General features: G+C 41.9%; 1 protein-coding gene across 3 annotated transcripts in view; it reads right to left on the minus strand.

The window, feature by feature from the left end:
- Positions 1-886: 886 nt before the first annotated feature.
- chd5 (chromodomain helicase DNA binding protein 5) overlaps positions 887-21,124 on the minus strand; it is a 69,420-nt gene continuing 49,182 nt past the window's right edge. For 2 of the 3 annotated variants that reach the window (XM_078170621.1, XM_078170618.1), the window contains exons 29-41: positions 19,709-19,853; positions 18,715-18,874; positions 18,526-18,605; positions 18,109-18,304; positions 17,941-18,018; positions 17,653-17,805; positions 16,472-16,580; positions 16,119-16,251; positions 15,740-15,935; positions 12,332-12,495; positions 8,482-8,608; positions 7,673-7,690; positions 887-5,484 (exon numbers count right to left, since the gene is read on the minus strand). In XM_078170621.1, the coding sequence (XP_078026747.1) occupies positions 5,357-5,484; positions 7,673-7,690; positions 8,482-8,608; positions 12,332-12,495; positions 15,740-15,935; positions 16,119-16,251; positions 16,472-16,580; positions 17,653-17,805; positions 17,941-18,018; positions 18,109-18,304; positions 18,526-18,605; positions 18,715-18,874; positions 19,709-19,853 (1,687 nt within the window). In that variant the 3' untranslated portion in view covers positions 887-5,356. The remainder of the gene's footprint in view (positions 5,485-7,672; positions 7,691-8,481; positions 8,609-12,331; positions 12,496-15,739; positions 15,936-16,118; positions 16,252-16,471; positions 16,581-17,652; positions 17,806-17,940; positions 18,019-18,108; positions 18,305-18,525; positions 18,606-18,714; positions 18,875-19,708; positions 19,854-21,124) is intronic. The other variant, XM_078170619.1, reaches the window with a different exon arrangement.

Genomic DNA, 21,124 nt, shown 5'->3' on the forward strand with positions numbered 1-21,124 from the left:
ATAACACCTCCAACGGGAGGCGCCCAGGAGGCATCCTGATCAGATACCCGAACCACCTCAACTGACCCCTTTCGACACGAAGGAGCAGCAGCTCTACTCCGAGCTCCCTCCAGATGTCTGAGCTCCTCACCCTATCTCTAAGTCTGAGCCCAGCCACCCTTCTGAGGACACTAATTTCGGCCGCTTGTATCCACAATCTCATTCTTTCGGTCACTATCCAGAGCTCATGACCATAGGTGAGGGTTGGGATGTAGGTGGACCAGTAAATCGAAAGCTTTGCCTTCTGGTTCAGCTCCCTCTTCACCACGGTGGTCCAGCATAGCGCCTGCATCACTGCAGACACTGTGCCGGACCTCTGATCCATCTCACGCTCCATTCTACCCTGACTCATGAACAAGACCCTGAGATACTTGAACTCCCTCGCTTGAGGCGTAACTCTCTCCCAATCCAGAGGGAGCAATCCACCATTTTCCAGTGGAGAACCATGGCCTCAGATTTGGAGGTTCTGACTTTCATCCTGACCGCCCGAACCAACCCAGTGCATGCTGGAGGTCCAGAACCACGTCATCTGACTGGTTTGGTAACTTTTATTCATTCTCAGTATTTTCTTTTCAATTGTCTTTGAACTAGTTTGTGTCCTTTGTGAATGGCTTCTGTCTTCGGTCCCTCACTGACTGCGCCAGTGTTTCTATTCCTGCCTCTAATCACATTTACAGCACTGCTGGCTCATGCAGATTGTGATGCCGCACAGCGAACACAAGGTAATGTGTAAGGTCAAGTCAAGATGGTCAATTGCCTTAATTGAATCTGAAGTCCTCCTCGACTCAGCACAGTTATTCATTCACGCTCCTTCACTCGTCTGCGAGGGAACAATCACACAGTGTTATTGTTGTCCAGAAGATTTATTAAAACACATTGAACAAATACACAGAATACAAATAAAAAGATGACAATTCACTTGTTCATTCAATTGCTATACAGCACAAATATCAGAACCATAACACTGCTTGGAGCTCATTGTCTGTAAATGCTAGATACACTACTGCCTCCCCAAAGTGAACCGTCATATCAAACGCTTCACATGCTGTGCATTCACTGCAACAAAGGTGCCTTTTATCAGGGTCTTTTGGTAGCTTTTGAAGCCATGTTAATAAGCATGTACATACATTGTTAACATATTTATAATATTAGACTGAAGCCTTTTTTTTCTAACAGACATTACATTCATACCGACTTCAGTTTGATTGCATTTCATTGGAGTATCATGTTTTTGACGTCGTCTCGTGGTCGTCACTCCAGAGGGCAAAAAGGACATGATTTTTGATTAATGAGCACATACGGTGCATTCTGCAGTTCTATGGCAACACCATCCAGCAGACATTCATCTTTTTTTTTCAGTTTGATACATAAATCTGTACGAGATGGACTTATCTCTGAAAAAATCTTTCAAGTATTTACATGTTTCTGAGGTTCTATCTGTCAAGCAACCTAATACATGTCATGGTCAAGTAGTCGATGGCATGAACAGAAACACAACGAAGAAAACGGCACTGATAAACACTAACAAAGAAGAGCGCAAAAAGCTGATATGATGCACTTCAAGGTTCATTTCGTGGTGCTTTAAAAAAACAGTCCGATAATGTGCTGAAACTGAATTTTTTAGTTGTTGAGTTAAAGCATGTTGTCTGATGGGAGAGGGCAGGGTTGCGGTAACACAATCTGTGTGAGAAAAGGGGGGGGGGGGGGGGGGGGGGGGGCAGAAGAGAGCACCTCAGGACAACCATTTGAAGTTGCAAAAGGAGAGTAAGAAAATACACTTGCCAACTCTGTACAACACTCTTCAGTTTAGATGAGTCCAATCACAATCGTCAGTCCAACAATGTCAAATAAGTGCTGTCAATGGCTATAATAATACAAACAGGTAATGCCACTGGTCTTTGGAAAAAAGAAAAGATAAATATGTCAATAACAATTTGCACTTTGAGTCCAAACATTCGAGCAACGCCTTCGTAGAAAAGGAAATATAGTAAGCTTGAATTTATAAAATATCGTCTTACTTATGTGGACGGCCACTTCAGCACATCATAGATGGAATGGACAAGATATGTAGGTATACCATGCTAACGTGTCTTCACACCAGGTAAAGCAATAGGCAACAACGTACACTCTTAAAAAGAGCCCAAACAGAACTGACTGGAAGTGAAGACGTTATCTAAAGAGTAACGCTGTGCAACATTGGTCCTTACTGTAGAAGCTGATGCACAGAAAATATTCCTGCAGATGTGTGTTCAGACTGTGACACTACTAGTGACGGTTAGGGCTGGGCAATACATCAATATTAGGAGACTAGATATCGTCTTAGATTTTAAATATCATAAGTGTTGTGTTTTCCCGGTTTTAAAGGTCAGGTGTGTCGATTTAGGGGGAGATACTGGCAGAAATGGAATATAATAAGCATGTTTTCTTTAGTGTATAACCAACTGTTTTCGTTACCTCTTGGCCTAAATACATGAGACATGGTTGTGAGGTGACATGCTGCAGCATGTAGCAGAGCACCTCATTGTTTCAGAGGCAATGTGAAGCACCAGAGCAACGTTGTGTGTGTTTTTACATTCCACATTGCTTTGCATGGCTTCTGCTCTATCTTGACAGTTTCTATTTGCTGTTGTTACTGCCGTCTTATGTCTTTATGCTGTCTTTGTCCTGTGAGTTTGATCCTTTTATTGGTTTCAAAAGATCTTGCCAAACGACTGCAGTTAAAAATTAGCCAGCTGGCTAACACTTGCACATTTCCAGAGGTGTTGATTAATGTGCATTGTCCTTATAAATAAATGAAATCAATGCATCCATGATCCAAAACCTCCAGGTAATTAATGCGGCACTGGTTAATATAGATTCCAAATCCTGTGTAACCAACTGCATTAGCACTTGACAAAACTTAATACACACACAACGAAGCTGGCAGCGATCACACACTGTAAATACAGAGCAGGTTAAAAACACAGCTTCTCTACCCCTATGTGATGCATTGCGTCTGTGCTTTGTGCCGCTAGAGTGAGTCATTTATAACTACACAGTCAGCAGGTACTTGTTTATGGAAATCGCCAGGGTGAACTGCCAGTTTTAGTTTTGCACGTCATTTTTTGGAAAAGGAAGAGACCTGTGGGAATTATTCAGCTCCCGGTTAAAATCACCTGATCATCTGGATCTAAGTTATCAGAGAAAAAAGGTGAGCATACATTAGCGGCCCATCTATGACCGGAGAATCACTGATTTGTTACTTGAAAATGCTTCGTTCAGTGATGTCACTTGTTTTAATCATCTAGTCTGTTTGTTTTCGAAAGGAAGAGACCTCTGTGGATAATTTGGCTCCTGATAAAAACCTCCTGATTGTCTGGATCTTAAGTTATCAGAGAAAAAAGGTGAGCACACATAAGCAGGTGCTGGACTAGCGGCCCATCTACGACATGCCAAACGGCATCGGAGAAACACTGATTTGTTACGTGAAACTGCTTTATTCAGTGTTGTCACTGGTTTTAATCACCTGGTCTGTTTGTTTTGGAGAGGAAGAGACCTCTGCGGATAATTCGGCTCCTGGTAAAAACCTAAACAATGAACACTGAAGGAATTCTAACCAGGAGAAGGTTCGGCTGGTTGCTCACGACTAGATGCCACTAAATCCCCCTAATTCTTACACACACTGAACCTTTAAAAGATGCATTACAGTAAAGTGATGTCAGACTGTTCTCACTGTTCTGTTTTTGCCTTTAACCACATGGTAATTTTATCCAAATTGCTGATTATTATTAATCAAAAATCACATTGTGTAAATATTTAGTGAAAGCACCGATACTCCACCCTACAGTACTGGTGAAATATTGTGATATTTGTCTCCATATCGCCCAGCCCTAATGACAGTCTCCACATCTGTGCAGGAAACACACTGCATAAATGAACAAATCATACTGGATCGTCTTCTTTAATGGCACCAAGTGACCAAACACGTCTTATTTTACCTCAACATAAAGAGAAGCAAACAAAAGCTCATTTTGCGACAAATACTAGACTCAAAATGACACTGCGCCAGAAGCACATATGTTCTTACTCGGTTCTAACAATGAAAGGGAGCTGGGAAAGTCCCTGGGATGTACGTAAAATAGCCACGCTCCACTCCAGGACTCTGTTGTCAGTAAGGCCTGAACATTAAAGCCCTGTACAGTATGTGGATGTAGACCAGATGAGTTCCTGTTTATAGTGCAGTCCCACTGGTCATGGCCCCAGGGTTAAGCTCTACAGCCACTACTAACATTCAAATATAATAAGAATCACAAATATTGTACCGTACACAGAAATACTCAGTCTTCTCTGAAATGCGTTTAAAAATCATTTTTGCCACTCCTGCAGCTTTTTCTCCTCTGCTCGATCTTCACATACGATGGCAAGGCTCAAGGCTTCTGATTTCATCCATGTATGTATACATATTTTCACTATGATTAGACCTATGTGAGGTAAAATAAACAGCAGTCTCTGAGTATATACAGTACAAGAAGCCAACCCTCGGAGGTTACTGGTGCTGCAGTCGAGTGTACCTGCAGATTTTGAGGAGATTACTTTCTCCAGATGACCAGCGGGTGGCAGTCTTTAGAGGATTCAGACAGACTGTGTCCAGCTACTGCATACATGATAGTAGTTTTTGATGCTTTCAAATCAATACTTTATCCACTGGTTACTACATGAATGACAAAACACATATTCATTTAAAGTAACAATATTGGCCCTCAGAAAAACAACCTCCTATCTGACTATGACTGAAGACGTCCTTAACTCCTCCTCACAGGGAACAAGCTCCAGAGGGGCACAGTCACAGTGTACAGTGAATAGGCAGATGGTTAAAAGCAACGGGGCGCACACAGGATGAAAACGTAGAGTCTGGCGCGATCAAAACACACATTCCAAGATTAGAATGAGCCGCAATCAAGAGCGTCAGGAAACTCAGTCATGCCGACTCGCTTGAGTTTCCCCTCGTAACGCGGGGCTGAAAATAAAAATCCTCTTTCAGAACAGCTACTTCATTTTCCCTCCTTATCCTCAGCTCTCCAGCACAGGTCAACAAAAGCAAAATATCTACTGAAATACTTCTATAGGATCCTCGAAAGATAAAAGTGCAATTGTTAAGATAGATACATCTGTATTAATCAAAAAGTGAATCGCCTTAGAGAGCTTGACTCTGTAGATTTGAAGTCAGGAAGGAGCAGGAGAAAGAGGAGGATGTGGCGAAGGAGATGGGCAGCTGTCATCCTTACAGATTCCATCCCTGGGAGTTTTCTGACCCTCGGGTCGGTTTTGCAGAGCTGGCCTAGTCCTCGATACAGATGACATCACTAGGTTTGCCTGACTTGAGGTCAGGGGTCGCTACGTCTCTCAAGGAGTCGAGTGACTTCTTGTCCAGATGGCTTGAAGGGGGTGGAGGGCCGTTAGAGGACACTGAGGAGGAATGAGATTTAAGATTTTAGTTGTTCATTTTAACTCTGTAAATATCTGTGTTTGACATCATGACATATCTTACTATATAATAACAAAAATGACGAAATCTGTGTGTCTGTCTGTTCCACGTTTTTCTCCTCACTGACTTGGTCAATCCATGTGAAATTTGGTACAGTGGTAGAGGGTCATGGGAGGATGTGAATGAAGCAATATTACATCAACTGGCCAAAGGGGGGGCGCTATAGCAACCGATTGAAATTGCAAACTTTGAATGGGCATATCTCATGCCCCGTATGTCGTAGAGACATGAAACTTTGCACAAATTTGCTTCAAGAACCCATAACTTCCGGTTATATAGATTTTCCGCCATTTTGAATTTTTTGAAAAACACTTAAAGTCAATATCTTCCTAGGAAGTTTGTCCGATCTGCATGAAACTGGGTGAACATAATCTAGGGACCAATATCTAAAGTTCCCTCTTGGCAAAAGTTGGAAAACTTACTAAAACTGAGCTTCTATAAGGCAATGAATATTGCGGAGGGCGTGGCTCATCACATAAAGGTGTATAACATCTCAAGGGTTTCACCCATCACCACGCAACTTTGTAGGCATATGACCACACATAATCTGAGGGGAACCCTCCATTATTGACCCCATCAAACAAAATGGGGGCGCTAGAGAGCTAATTTCTTATCTAGGCCTAACCGCCATATGGATTTTTACAAAACTTGGTAGATATGTAGAACAGGACGCCTCAAGGTGACTGGAGAAATTTAACTCTAATTGGCAACTGGGTGGCACTATAACAACAGAAAAATGCTTAAAAATGGCTAAAATGCGACAGATCGCTGTGGCTCCCCCTGTGGACCAGTGTTTGTTTTTTCTAATTTTTGGTATGACTAAGTCATGGTATGGTATGGTGTACATAATCACAGAAGCTGTCAGTCAGTCATTCTGTCTGTCCCACGTTTTCCTACTCACTGACGTGGTCAATCTATGTGAAACTGCACATAGGCATTGAGGATTGGCATAGGTAGAAGGTGACAAAGCTACCAATGGGTATGGAGTAGTTAAATGTGATTCAGTGATTTTCAAACAGAACAAACACAGTAACTTCAACATTTAATTAAAAACACAACTGAAATTGAGTGTGCCCAAAATGTCTGAAAACCCTCATTACCTCCACCAAGAAAGTAATAGGCGTTTTAAGACAGGAGGAACTTTTCATAGTCCCAAGTGCCCTACTGTGTGTTGTGTCTGCACCATAAGAGCTAGGAACAATCATAGTTCTTAGAACGCTGTTTGAAGGGAATTTATTTGTTCTTTATAATTTGTAACCACAAATATTTCATTTTCTACAAACATGTCTTTTTATCTTTGTGTGGCGTGAAGTCATATCTACAAAAATGCAGCATGATTTGCACTTTTTTTGTGGATATGAGAAGACATGTTTGTGGATAGTGAAATATTTGTGGATCAATATCAATGAAATAAATAATATCAATACATACTTCTGTTAGCTCCTATTTCAGAGAAGCTACTCGCCCAGCACAGAAGGAACATTAAGTGATCTAAGTATGCCTTGATTGGTTGAACATGAGCCAATGCAGCACCGGCGACTGCCATTTTGAGAAACCCATTAGCCTTGTTAAACAACTGACAACACAAAACATGAACAACAGGAAAAATGAATCAATAGTGAAGTCCAGGCTTAACTGAGCATATATGCAACAGTGGAAATACTAAATGATTTTAGCTTGTCAAAGCCAAAGTGACAGTGCTATACCAACCACCGGCCGGCTTACAAAAGGTCACATCTGTGTACCTATTAGCAGTGTGAATGCAAACAGAAAATAAGCCACTGAAGGTATGTAGTTCTCACAGGAGCTCCAGTTCCTCTCAGGGAGTCCCAGGAACTGTTTAGTGTGAAAACACCTCATGCTTTTGTTCCGGTTTGTTGGTCTGTTTGTCAGCTGTATAACAGGATAAACTACGGGCCACATTTTCATGAAACTTGGTGAAAGGGTGTAGCGTGGGGCCAAGGAAGAACCAATTAAATTTTGAAGCAAATTTTGTTCACAGTTTGGATAAACAAATTCTTTTTCAGTGTTTGGCCTCGGCACAGCTCTGCACTCTCCAAGTCCCCTTTTAGTCATGTACACAGCTAAGGATAGTAAGACAGGTCAAACCTGAATAAGGATGTAGGTCTGACAGCAGTGATGGATAGGACAGGTTTGGAAGAGAAAACAAAGGAATTTTAGTTATTTCTCAAATAAGTTCAGCTCACCTGGGGGGAGGGTTGGTTTAAAACATGTACGATCATCTGAATGCTCATGCTTCTTGCCTGACATCATGATACTGATATGATAACTGATGAAAGTGTATCACTTGGTGCTGCGCTCCAGATCTCACCATTTAACTTGGTAAACACAATCTAATTATTACAAATAGAAATGATCAAAACAAGACCTAAGGTGTAATAAACCAGAGTTATCCTTTAACTCAACACTATCAAAACCATTCGAAAAGTAGTTGACCTCATCCATTACAGAAACTGGCTGATTGTTGTTGTGAACTGAAACACATGTCAAATTCTGTGTACAACTTCTGGAAATGTCTTCTTATCTTTGAGAAAATATCTGATGCCTAGTAGAGCTGTAACTAATGATCAATTTCATTGTCAAATAATCTATCGATTATTTTACAGAGTAGTTGTTTGGTCTATAAAATGTCAGAAAATTGTCAGATCTCTTGAGCACAACCCAAAGATATTCAGATTACTGTCACAGATGAGGAAAAAACAGTTACTTTTTTTTTTTCCTTAAAAAATGATTCAGATAAATTGGAGATTAATTAAACTACTTGATTAATCATTGCAGCTCTGATAGTCTGTCAAAGCTAAATTTGAGTTAGTTAATAGTATAATCAAGTTACAGAAACAATCTCCAGTCTACACTTGTTTTCATGTTAATTATGATACAATAATGTTGATCCTTACCGCTGACGTAGGGTCCCAGAGGCATCTGACTGTAGTTTACCATAGGCTGTCCACCCGGTCCTCTGAACCCTCCACCGAAGCTGCTGCTGTACATCTGGGAGCAGCCGAACCCACCCTGGCTAAAAGGCTGAGAAACAAACATCAGTAATTCAGCTGCAACTCTACATGACTCCTCTAAAGGATAACAAAAAGAGAATGCTGTGATTAAAGCCATACAGCAGGTATTAATTCTTCCATACAACATTTAGCTGGTTTAAGTTGTGTGAGAGAAGTTTTTCCCACAGTAGGAAATAAACTGCCGACCAGTCAAGTTGCAGTTTACATCCATGTCTGTGCAGACTCATATGTCATATAGTGAGGATGTGTATATATGTTGATGAAATGGAGGTTATCTTTAACTTTCCTCACTTGACTTTAGTAAGGAACACACTGTCTTCACTTAGAGACTGTTTTTCCAGAGGACTGACAGAGAGCCTCGTCACAATCACCGGACATAGCAATGATAGTAGCACAAATGCACACAATTAGTTGACTGGTCCAGACTAGCAGAAACCCTAGTTGGTTAAAATGGTCATTATTGTATGCGATTATTTTTCCATTCACCCAATTAAAAAAAAACTTTGTATTAATCAGGCATGTTTCCTAAAGATTTATTTTTCTAAAGAACATTTCAGTGGCATTTAAAATAAGATTTGGTTATTTAAAAATGTGATTAACGATTTCAAAAGGCTCTTAAAATGTATGTAATAGTTTTCAGCACAGTCTTTGATCTCAGAGATTAAATTGTGCTCAATTTTCACATTTTTTGAGGGTTTTGGTACTTTTAAACTTCCATTTCATCGTCAGGGAAATTAAAACATTCCTAGACAGTACACGATACTTCAGATATTGATGTTACAGAAGTTACAAATCCTTAAACATGGATGCTTCACACATATCTTCAACCCGGCAGCACAGCAGATCGATACACTCAGCAAAGTTTCAAGATCAGTGTCATCAATTCAGCAATCAACCACATGTCTCCCCTTCTGCTCCTGAGTTATGACACTGAATAATGGCCAAAAAAAATGTTTTTGCAGAACATTATGATGTCACAATGAAGCTGACCTTTGACCTTTTGGATATAAACTGTCAACACTTCATCATTTTATGTATTGTATTACACGTGTCTCAAATTTTTGTCTGAGTTTTGGCCAACAATTTTGACTGTTGACCACCAAATTCTAATCACTTCATCCTTGAGCCAATGAGGACGTTTGTGCCACATTTGAGGAAATTCCCTCCAGGCGTTCCTGGTATATTGTTTTCACAAGAATGGGGCGGACAGACGAACAACTCAAAAACACAATGCCTCAGGCCACGGCTGTCACCGACACGGAGCCATAAAAAAACAAAAAGAGAGCGAGTCAGATTGCCGACTGTTTCCTTGGTTACGACAAGAGTTGGCATAGCAACCAGTAAAGCACAGTCAGAGCGCATAGCCAATCGCACTGCTTGGCTGAAATGATCTGTTGTATAACAGAGAATAAAACACACACGTTCAACTCTGGCGAACAGGTGCAGGAGAGATGCAAGTAATGAGACAATACAGCCTTTGTTGAATCCTCGGGGACGGAACTGTAGAGCTCCGCGGTGAAGAGTAAACAACTTCATTACACCTGGGGAAACTCTTCCATGGGGGATAGAGAGCGGGAGTCTCCACAGGTTTTCAGAAGGAATAATGCGGTTGCTGAGTCGTGACTACAGAACACTTTAAAGTTTTTTGGGCCATAGCCTTTTATTTCTGAAATTTACTCAGCCCTGAGGCACATTTTACTGAGCCTTGTTTCCTCACCAGCCTCCACTGCATAGTAATAGCCAGCCGAGTCCAAACCATTCAGGAAAGAGACGAATAATACTTTGTGACACAGCAGTGAAATTATTCATCTCATATTGCTCCTGAAACCAGTGCTGTAATGTGACAAAGTAACAATACGTTGGTATAATACTTAAGTATTTATCTGTACTTTGCTTCAGTTTGTATATTTCTGTCACTACATTTCCTAAATAAAATGCATACTTTTACTCCAATTAATTTCATATTGTTCTTTGAATCCTCTAAGTTGTAAAGAAGACCTTTTTTTGCTCCGAGTGTAATGTACGCTCCATTTTTTTTAAGGTGGAGTTCATGTTACAAAGAAATAAACTTCATAATCCTGTGAATTCTGACTGCTTGCTTTTCAATAACCAGCATTAACTTCTACTTTTACTTTCAATACTTACATTACTCTTGATATAGTACTTAAGTACAGTAAATATCAGGGAGCGGTTGCACAAAACACCTTAAGTATGACACTTAAGGCTTAATTTCTCCTTAGCTGAGGGACTTACACAGTTGCACAGAATCTCTGAAAGGCTTCTTTTGATAAGGAGTAATGTAAACTCATTTGCTGCGTTGAAACAAACTTTTACAGCGGTAAAAGTTTCCATGGAGACTGTTTGTTTGCTCGGACTCAAGCTTGTGATGCTTGTTATCGTCTTCTGAAGGAATACGATCACAGAAAGCACAAACTACAAAGTTAATTTGATCCCAAAATATCAGAAAACAGAAAATGATTGTAGGAAGAAAATGCAACAAAAATGAATTCAGTCGAATCAAAAGTGTATCCACTGGGTGTCATAAATCAGTTCAGGGAGGACCCAAATGCAAAAAATGAGCTTTAATGCAGCTGATAAAAAACACACTGAAGAGACAGGCAACTAAAAGTCCAAATAAAAGGGAGAACCAAAGCTAAACTGACAAGCAACAAGGGAAGCACGATGAACACAAGGAAGAACTTGGGGAAGAAATCCAAAATGGAACACAACACACCAGGAAAAGAAAATGCCACTATAAAGACTGGGATGAACACAGGATGAACTGACCAGGAACAAAGGGAAACACACAGGTATATATACACAGAAAGCTAATCACAACAACGAGACTCAGCTGGAGTAAGTGGACACAGGCAAAAGGAGGGAAATGAGGACTGGCTGACAACAAGGGTGTGGAGGGAAACACTAGGGTGGATCCAACAAGACTAATACAGAACAGGTGTGAAGGGAAGACTCTGGGAACAGGGAAGGACTAACAACACAGGTGTGACAGAAACAGGCGGGAAAACACACAAAGACAGGAAGTGAAACCAAACACGACACGTGAGGAGAGAAATAAAACAGGAAGCAGATTAAGCATGAATGAATAACACGAAACAAGGAACACGAACAGAAACAAGAAGGATAACAGAATATGAACAAACCCAGGATCAGGACACTGAGTGTGCCTGGTCGCAGATCACTCTTCTCAGGGTGTGTTAGTTTTTCATTTATCACCGTAAACTCAGTCATGTTGCAGATAGAGTCAGAGGTACCTTAAGTTTTTTTCACCTTGGTTTGGTTGCTAAGGTCTTTTGTGCAACGGTCTGGGGATTCTTTAAGTCTAAGACCAAGACAGGGAGAAAACCATAGATACTTAAATGAATATTTTAAGGAAACCCTTAGGAGGAGATTAAGGGTGTTTTGGGCTACCAATTTTATTTTGAGAAAACCATAACTACGACCTTAAGGAAAATCATAATTTAAGGTGTTTTGTGCAACCAACCCCAGATACTTAAAGACTTTTACTCAAGTAATATTCTAATTGGTGACTTTAACTTGTACCAAAGTTATTTTCTGACAAGATATCCGTCCTTTTACTCAAGCATGGCTTTTCACTACTACTTAATATTAAAGAAATCAAACAGAAGGTTGTATTTGACTTAATTTTTCTACCAAAGTATTGATTACTTGTGATGTTTTCTGAGGCCGCTCTGACCACTGAGTCTCATCTCACCTGCTGAGGCGGAGGCTCGCTCCCTCGGCTGGTGAGGCGGCTCAGGATGCTCCTCTCAGACATCTGCAGGCGGGCCGACACCGGCGGGATCCTGGACAGCATGTTGGGCAGTCGGGTCACATCAGCTTTCATGTCGCTCAGAAGCTCCTCCAGCTGGTTCAGCACTGTGAGAGCATGAGAACACACACACACCATATCAGAGAGAGTGGTTTCACTTGTTAGCTCTCATTTAGGGGGCTTTCACATCAGGGACCTGGGTCTGAATCTGAGTACACTTGACCACAACGTTAGATTCATTTGATGAGTGTAAACACTGGGTATTAATCTGTGTGCAGGTACACTTAAGGATGTGGTCTTGAGTACGGTTCATGTGTACTCCAGTGCAATACCGACAGGTGTGAAAACCAACTACAAGGCATTTTTAACAGGTTAGGAAACAGTCTCAATTTAACACTGATGCCTTTATATCAGATGGCAGCCCAGCCCGCCCAACAGGCCCAGATCCGGCTTCGCTGCCACCTTGACAGCCCGACAGCAGCAGCTCCTCCTCCAGCAGGAGCTTCACCGCGCTGCAAACAGTCGCTGTGACAGCAGTGTCCATGACGCAAGACCAGATATGGAACAACATAACTAATGTGGAGAGGGGTGGCAGTCGTACTCGAGCACAGTGTAAATTAATCGTACCTAATATGAAAGCGCCCTTCATCCCTGCATATGTAGAATCATTTACTGGAGAAAAGATCAGTGAGAGAAACCGCAGGGCAGCAGCATGAATAGTTCTTTTTAAAATCCTTTTCAAAAACTGTGTAAATACATCAAATCATTATGAAAAGCAAATTGTGTGATCAAGGGCCTAAAATTAACAACTGCCAAGATCTAAAAGCCATAAAATTCTCACTGACAGATAATTCAGTAAGGGTCACAGACAGCGACTTAGTCAAAGATAACATTTGAACGCCTGTGTTTTAGACAGTCTTTGGCCTTGGCCTGTTCCCAAACTTTGATCCTACTAATCACTGTGAGTGCGTTTCTGACGGTGAGTCGAATGAACACAAAATAAAGCCGCTGTGTCAAACAGGATCTTTACAGGCTGCCTGTTAGATGTTGTACACGCAGCAGTGGTGTGAAAACATCTTTATTCACTTCCTTTTTCTCTCCGATTAGTGTCTGGATGGATGGAGAAAACTGTTTCCTCTTGAAATCATGTTGTTTTAAGGGATTTCTACACGTAAGCGTCAGTACCTGGAAACAAGAAATAGTGAGGTGGGTCAACTGCCTGAGGGGGGAAAATATGCTCTGATGAAGGTCTGATAGACTGAAAGCTGAAAATAAAGTGAAGCACTGCTCAAATCTAAAGGCCCTGACACACCAGGCTGGCTGTCGGCCATCTGTGAGCGTATGTTGGCCTACTTTTTGAGGCGTGTCCTGCACTGTTGGCACTAGTCGGCCTTTGTCAGTGGCGTTTTGGGCCAATTTTGCATGCTGAAATGAAGCTCAGCGTATGTTTAATCAGGAAGACTTTGTTTTTCTCTCCCTCCCACTCTCACTGCTTCCTCCAATCAGCTGACTATGAGTGTTCACTCTTCTAGTTATCCAATCAAACTTTGCAACGCTCTCTATCAGCCAATCAGGATGGTACTGCAACATTTTAAATCTGCTTGCTCCTCTCCAGCAGTCATTTTAGGCAGAATTGTCACGCCCTCCTCCACCCTGTTCACCTCCAGCCATTGTATCCAGAGTGCAGGACGAGCTCAACAAAGGCTCATTCCTCTACTCATCTACGCAAGTTTACCCTTCAACATCACTATGGTTAACATGTGATTAGGTTTAGGCACAAAAGCCACTTGGTTATGGTTAGGAAAAGATCATATTTCAGCTTCAAATACCCACTTTTGGAGCTCAATCCCAGCTCAAAACACAGCAATGTCTCTGTAAAAAACAGCTATTCATAGGAGGATTCTGGCTGCTAACACAGCAGTGGCTCAGTAAAGAAACAACCACTTTTCATGGCATTATCCCGACTGGAAATGTGGCAACAGGTCGCTTTAAAACACCCATGTTTGGTGGTCACCTCACATAGTACTCATCTAAATCATCAGTACTTCTCTGTCTTCCCCACATCTTCATCTCATCTTCACCACCTCTACCACCACCAGCATTAAGACCTTGGGGGTTCCCTGTTCTACTATGGATTCATCACCCTCCTTAAATATATACCATCTCAAAGGGGTCGAATTGTCAAAGACTTTTCACATTTTTCATACTTATGTGCACAAGTAAATAAATATTCTTTTCGCTAAAACTGAGTCTCTCTTGATGGAATTGGCGTCGGAGCCGGCAGAGCCCGTCGGTGAGAGAAATCACCTTGATTGGTAGTTCAGCTCAGGGCGCATGAAGAGAAACAGAAGTGAGGTAAGCGAGCAAACGGCTAAAGTCAAGAGGAAGTGAGATCGAAACAAACTTGTTACATTAAATAAGATTATGTATTTAGCCATTGAGCTCTGAGATGGTTTGTGTAAAATGTCATTTTACTGTACTAACTGGCTAACTAGCATCTTGAATCCATCCTGTTGGTCTTTTGGTTTCCCTTTTTGAATGACGAATACAGACTGCCGCCACCTGCTGGTAGGGAGAGTTACGTCCTGCAAGCACAGAACGAACACGCTAGTAAGCCATTGACTGTAGTCTTTGCACTGCGTTCAAGTGCAACTTCCTGGCCAGGACACAGGCAACGTGAGGCGAAGCAACAGTTGGCTTTTGTCTCTACCATTTCTTTGACTGTCGGTTTGTTGTGTCTCAGCCATAAGTGTGCGGAAATCTCTTCAATCAGTTTGGACTCAATGATGCTCTCAGCACCTAAGCAAAGATTAGGTCTTGAGGAGTGGTGGTCATACTGCACTAGGAAAGGGTTAAAATTATTGTAAAATGGTGCTGCAGCAGACTCATTACTTGTTTTAATAACATAAAACTTGTGTTCAGCTACAAAAAGACTTGTTAAGAAGGACATGTTTGCAGTGTGGCTACAGAAATTACAGGACTGCATTGATTTGTCACTAGTAGAAAAAATGGATGGAGCATAATATGCAAAAATATTTAGTATTTAATGAAATATCTTTTCTGAATCCAATAATAGTGTTTTTTTTAATTATGAGGGGATTTGGGGGATCAAGATTTAAATATGTGTCCTTGCCTCTTTTATGAATGTTTCATGCACAGCCTAACTTTACACACAACACAGCGCAGATGACCTGTGGGCTGACAGATGTCTTATGAAAAATTTATATCAGTAATTTTGCCCTGTAAATGACATTTGTGCGGGATTGTTTTCCCAGTTTACCAGCTTTTGGCAGGTGGTGCAGAAATTCTGACAATTAAGACTGTAGCTATTTTTGAAACTGGACCGCAGACCTTTGTGGAGCACGGCGTTTGCAGGCTTGTTCCCGGCCAGAGACTCTTTGGACAGGTGCTGGTGGGACTCTGCCAGACATTCCACCTCGGCGAAGCGAGTGTTGAGAGCCATGGCCGGGTGGCTGGGGTCCTGGGTCATATTCAGGTAAGCTGCCCGCCTCAACTGCTCCTCAATCACCAGAGCCTGCTCCAACAACTACAAAGAGATGCAGAGGGAGGGAAAGAAAAAGAGAGTGTGTGAAGCAAAGACATGACAGTCAGAGGGAGGCACAGTTTGAAAGACAGTGTTTCAATTTGCATTCAGATATAACAAATCCTTTAATCCTTGAATTATTTCAGCCTTCAGTAGTTATTTTTAATTATAAAGACTCAGGATTGCCTTAAAGCGGCGAGCCAGGAACTTGTTCTTCATCTCCAGGTAGTTGCCCTTATGCATCTCAGTCTTGAAGGGCTCATTCAGAATGGCGTAACGTGGGTCATTCTGAATGTCCTGCCAACGAGCATAGCCATGTCTGAGACGGATTCCCGGTCAAGGAAAACAAATGGCAGCACAGAACCTCATAAAATTCTTCAAATAAAAAAGAAAGATAGACTTGTGGAAAGCGTAGTTTTATATCACTCCTCACAGTTTGTAAATATCAGTCCTCCGACTGCAGCTCCCCCCAGGTCATAAGTAATTTCATTACTTTGCCAGATGCCGAGCTTCTCGCTCCTACATCTGGGGAAGGATACGTTACGATGCCAGCCAAAAGCCAGTAGTCATGGCGACGGTGCCAGATGTCATGCATCTTTCCAGAAGACAACGCCGCTCGTTCTTCAGTTTGCCAGAGGGTGTGCAACTCTGACGGAGAAAGCATAAAGACAAACTGTTTTTACAAAAGCAAGAAGTAATATTCAAGATGTTTCCAGCATATAAGGAGGAGTGAGAGCACTTTAACAACACAAACAAGATTCACGAGCAAACAAAGCTGTTTCATTGTGGCATCTGAAATAAACAACCTGTAGTGAGACACTAGAGCACAAAGTTGTATCAAAGAAAGAGGGAAAGTAATTACCCAGACACAACGTGCATATGTGAGTAAGTTCCACAGGACAGTGTACGAGCAACTAGCTGCGAATAAGCAACCTATGCAACAGAATAAATGTTGACATTATGCATTGCTGCAAACCATCAATACATTTCTTTACGTTTCTTTATATTTCAACATGTGGTTAACATGTGGTTGGGGTTAGGCACAAAGGCCACTTGGCTATGGTTAGGAAAAGATCATGTTTTGGCTTTAAATACCCACTTCTGTGGCTCAATCCCTGATCAAAACACAGCAATGGCTTGGTAAAAAAACAGCCATTCATAGTATTATTCCAGCTGTGATTGCAGCAGTGGCTCAGTAAAGAAACAACCACTCTAATGGCATTATCGACTGGAAATGCAGCAATGGGTCGCTAAAAAACACCCATGTTTGGTGGGTTCAGCTGCTGGAAACGCAGCTTGGCAGGCTTCTTGCCTAGGTGACATACCTTCCACCATCCCCTCCACATCCTGACGACAAAATCACCTCACTCACTACATCACTTTCAACAACAAATATCACACAAGTCAATTAATTTGTTGTCATGTTTTCCCCCCTCTCTTTTGGATTCCCTTTGACTGGTCTGGCTTTGTTTGTTCTTGTGTTGATGGGTGGTTGGAGTTGTTTTTCGTCCTTATTGGTTCTGTGTTATTATTGGAATTGGTTGCATATTAAAAACTATGAAACCTCCCTCATCTAAAATCAAAGCATTATATTCACGAATGTTGCCTTTGGAGCACTGATTACTTTGTTTAGACAATGACATATACAGTAAGTTGCTGAGACTTCTTTGGTCATCGCCTCGTACATTTAGGACCAAAACAAAGTCAGATTTATTCTCACCTGTGAAACCTCCATCAGCGATATTGAACATAAACTTGGCTTTGTATCCGTTCTTGTCCTCCTTCCTGCTCTCATCCATCTCGTCCAAAGTGTCTTTGTCTCCATTTAATCGACCCTCTAATGTATCCTCACTCTTCATATCATCTGCAATGGCTACATAAATGACAGATCAATTTCTTAAAAGAAATATCTCTATAATGGACCGCCACTAAAGATGGCTTTTAAAAAGCAGAGTTATTATAGCCTTTGTTACCACCTGTTTTATTTAAGGATTCATGGCGTGTATACCTGGCTTATTTTCCTTGTCTTCAGTTTTTGCCTGAGGAGAATCACTATCTCCTTTTTCTGTTTCTTTGCAGGGCTCCACTGTGGATAACAAAAGAAGAGACTCAATTAAACTAAGTTCAGCCTTGCAGAGAAATTAAATTTGCAGCACACGTATTATGCACCACTCACTTTTAGGTGAGGGTTGACTGGATGGTAGCTCTGTCTGTTTCAAAGCGGACTCTTTGGAGTTGGCAGATGGCTCTGACTTTGCAGAGGGGGACTCAGCTGCGTCCCTCTCATCTCCTGTTTTCTCCTCTGAGCTGGTCTTGCTCTCCTCGCCGTCAGATGCTTTCTCAGGTACAGATGCTGGCTCTGCACTGGAAGACTGCCGAGGGAGAAACAGACAGGGCAACAGCGGGAGAAAGAGGAAAGTTGGTAGAGGGCAGAGAGACAAGTTAAAAGGTGTCTAAGTTTGACAGAAGCGTCTTCAGAGGATGATAAGACAAGTGTGGTTAAAGTGTGATGAGCCATGAGAAGATGAACAACAAGACAATAAAGGGAAACAGAATGACAGTGATGGATAGTGGCAGAAAAAAGAGGACTCACTTCCTGCTCTGACGATTTCTTGCTATCTTGCTCTGTGGTCTCCTTGTCTTCAGCAGTGCCCAAGAGAGACTCAGTCTTCTCTGCAGTCCAGCAAAAAAACAACAACTTAAACTTTTTGAGCAACACTTTTTCTTGGCATGAACCTTACAGCCAGATAAAAATAAATCATGATCAGCACTTCGATCTGACCTGGTGGGATGGGAGTTCCGGGCTGCGTAGCGACAGGGCTAGCTGGCACAGGGGTGTTGGGATCAGAAGATAAACTCTCAGTCAGTTTCTTCAGCTCCATGCCGATGGGAATCAGATCTGGAGAGCTCAGCTTTCCATTTACATGCTCAAACTCTTGCACCTACGGAAAAGAGATAGGTTCAACTCTAAAAAATGAAATTACTACTCTTTACTGGAATGACTTTCCTCAATATGGGATTAGAAAGAGCTCTGTTGTAAAATACATGTGGCGTATTAACCAGTAGTTTTGTTTTAATTTGTCTGTATCCAGTTGCATCAACTCCTAAGTTCAAACTCAGTGTTACTTCTCTCAGTGACAGTGGTATTAGGTTGTAACCGTTAGTTGATGTCCATGTACGGTGACCTAGAATAGTTAGAAGTTATTTATTCGCACTAGTCAGGTAAAGCTATATTTTATTAGTTTTAGGGGATGAACTGGTGCAGCAACAACTCACATTGTGATACAAAGCTTTAAACTGTTGTCAACATGTTGTTTAAATACTCTGAGCAATAAACCACACATCTTCTTTGTAGCATCAGTGTTGTTGCCACATTACAACTTAAAAACTTATGAACACACCAAAGTTGGAAAAACAGCTTCCCAACTCTCAGATTTGGTAAAACACTAGTTTGAAACTAGTTAGAAGTTACCAGAACTTATGAATGATTTTCCGCACAAACAACTAAAGCTGAAGTGCTCAAGCTCCAGACACATGTGTTGGTCTTTTCCTTTACCCAGGTGTGTACGCTACAAGGCAAACAAAGGAAACAAAACATCAAAATTTGTGGTCTGTGTGATGTATGAAACAGGACGGTACCCAAATAATACTTTTTTCTCTCGCCTGCGTTTGCCTCTGCCTGAACAATTTGACCTACTTTTCTCTAATCTCCCAGCGCTCCAGCAGAAGACTTGGTATTCTGTGTTAAAAGAAGCCTTTGCTAGAACAACCAGTACCTTTTTCCTGACAAGGGACATGACGCCGATCCTGGTTAGAACATGCTGACGAGACAGTCCTTCACGTGGGACTCCGTCAGCAAAGGTCTCTGCTCCGTCTGCCCCCGGCTCACACAGATGTCTCATGAACAGAGACACATAGGCCCTGAAGGAAAAAAAGACACTTTACAGCACACGGGACAAGAGGGATTCCTCTCAGATTATCAGCACTAACACGTATATTTTACATTTTAAACAGCACGAGTAGGAGAAGTACTTGTAGTAGCAGATTTTTAAAGTGTATTAAGTGATGTTTTTCTTTGGTTCTTTTTGGTTTTGTATGAGCTACAGTATATATTTGATGTTGTATACATATATATATATATACATATATATATATATATAGGATCTTGAGGCACAGCCAGGGAGAGGAAGGGGTTCGGTTTGGGGACCTGGGAATTGTATCTCTGCTTTTTTGCAGATGATGTGGTTCTGTTGACTCCATCAGTGTGGAGCAGTCGGAATGAGAGTTAGCACCTCCAAATGGTTCTCTGCTGGAAAATGGTGGATTGCCCTCTCTGAATTGGGAGAGAGTTACTTCCTTAACTGAGGGAGTTCAAGTATCTTGGGGTCTTGTTCACGAGTGAGGGTAGAATGGAGCGTGAGATGGATCGGCGGTTGGGTTCGGCCTCTGCAGTGATGCGGGCACTGCACCGGACCATCGTGGTGAAGACAGAGCTGAGCAGGAAGACAAAGCTCTAGATTTACTGGTCCATCTATGTCCAGACCCTCACCTATGGTCATGAGCTCTGGGTAGAGACCGAAAGAATGAGGTCGAGGACACATTCAAAATGATTTTCCTCTATGGGGTGGCTGGGCTCAGCCTTAGAGAGAAGGTAAGGAGTTTGGGACACCCAGAAGGAGCGCGCAGTCGGGCCATTGCTCCTTTGCGTCGAAAGGGATCGGTTGAGGTGGTTCGGGCATCTGATCAGGATGTCTCCTGGGCGCCTCCCGTTAGAGGTGTTCCGGGCACATCCCACTGGTAAGAGGCCCCGGGGCAGACCCAGAACATGCTGGAGGGATTACATATCTCATCTGGCCTGGGAATAACTTGGGGTCCAAGGAGGAGCTGGAAAGTGTTGCTGGGGAGAGGGACGTCTGGGGTGCTTTGTTTGGCGTGCTGCCCCCACGACCCAGGCCCCAGATAAGAGGATGGAAATGGATGGAGATCTTTAATGGTGACATGCTAACACACTGGTAGTCGAGGCAGTAGTATCAGTAATAGTTTTAGAATGAGGCCTGACAGTAGTTCTTGTGCGATACAATAGTATTAGTAGCTGTAATAGTGGCAGAAGTAATTGTAAATAAAATGGAAAAATAACAGTAGTAGTACTAGTAGTCATAATAATCATAAGATAATAGTGGGAGCAGTGTGGT

The sequence above is a fragment of the Epinephelus lanceolatus genome, chromosome 1, assembly GCF_041903045.1.
Source record: "Epinephelus lanceolatus isolate andai-2023 chromosome 1, ASM4190304v1, whole genome shotgun sequence".
Taxonomy (NCBI): Eukaryota; Metazoa; Chordata; class Actinopteri; order Perciformes; family Serranidae; genus Epinephelus; species Epinephelus lanceolatus.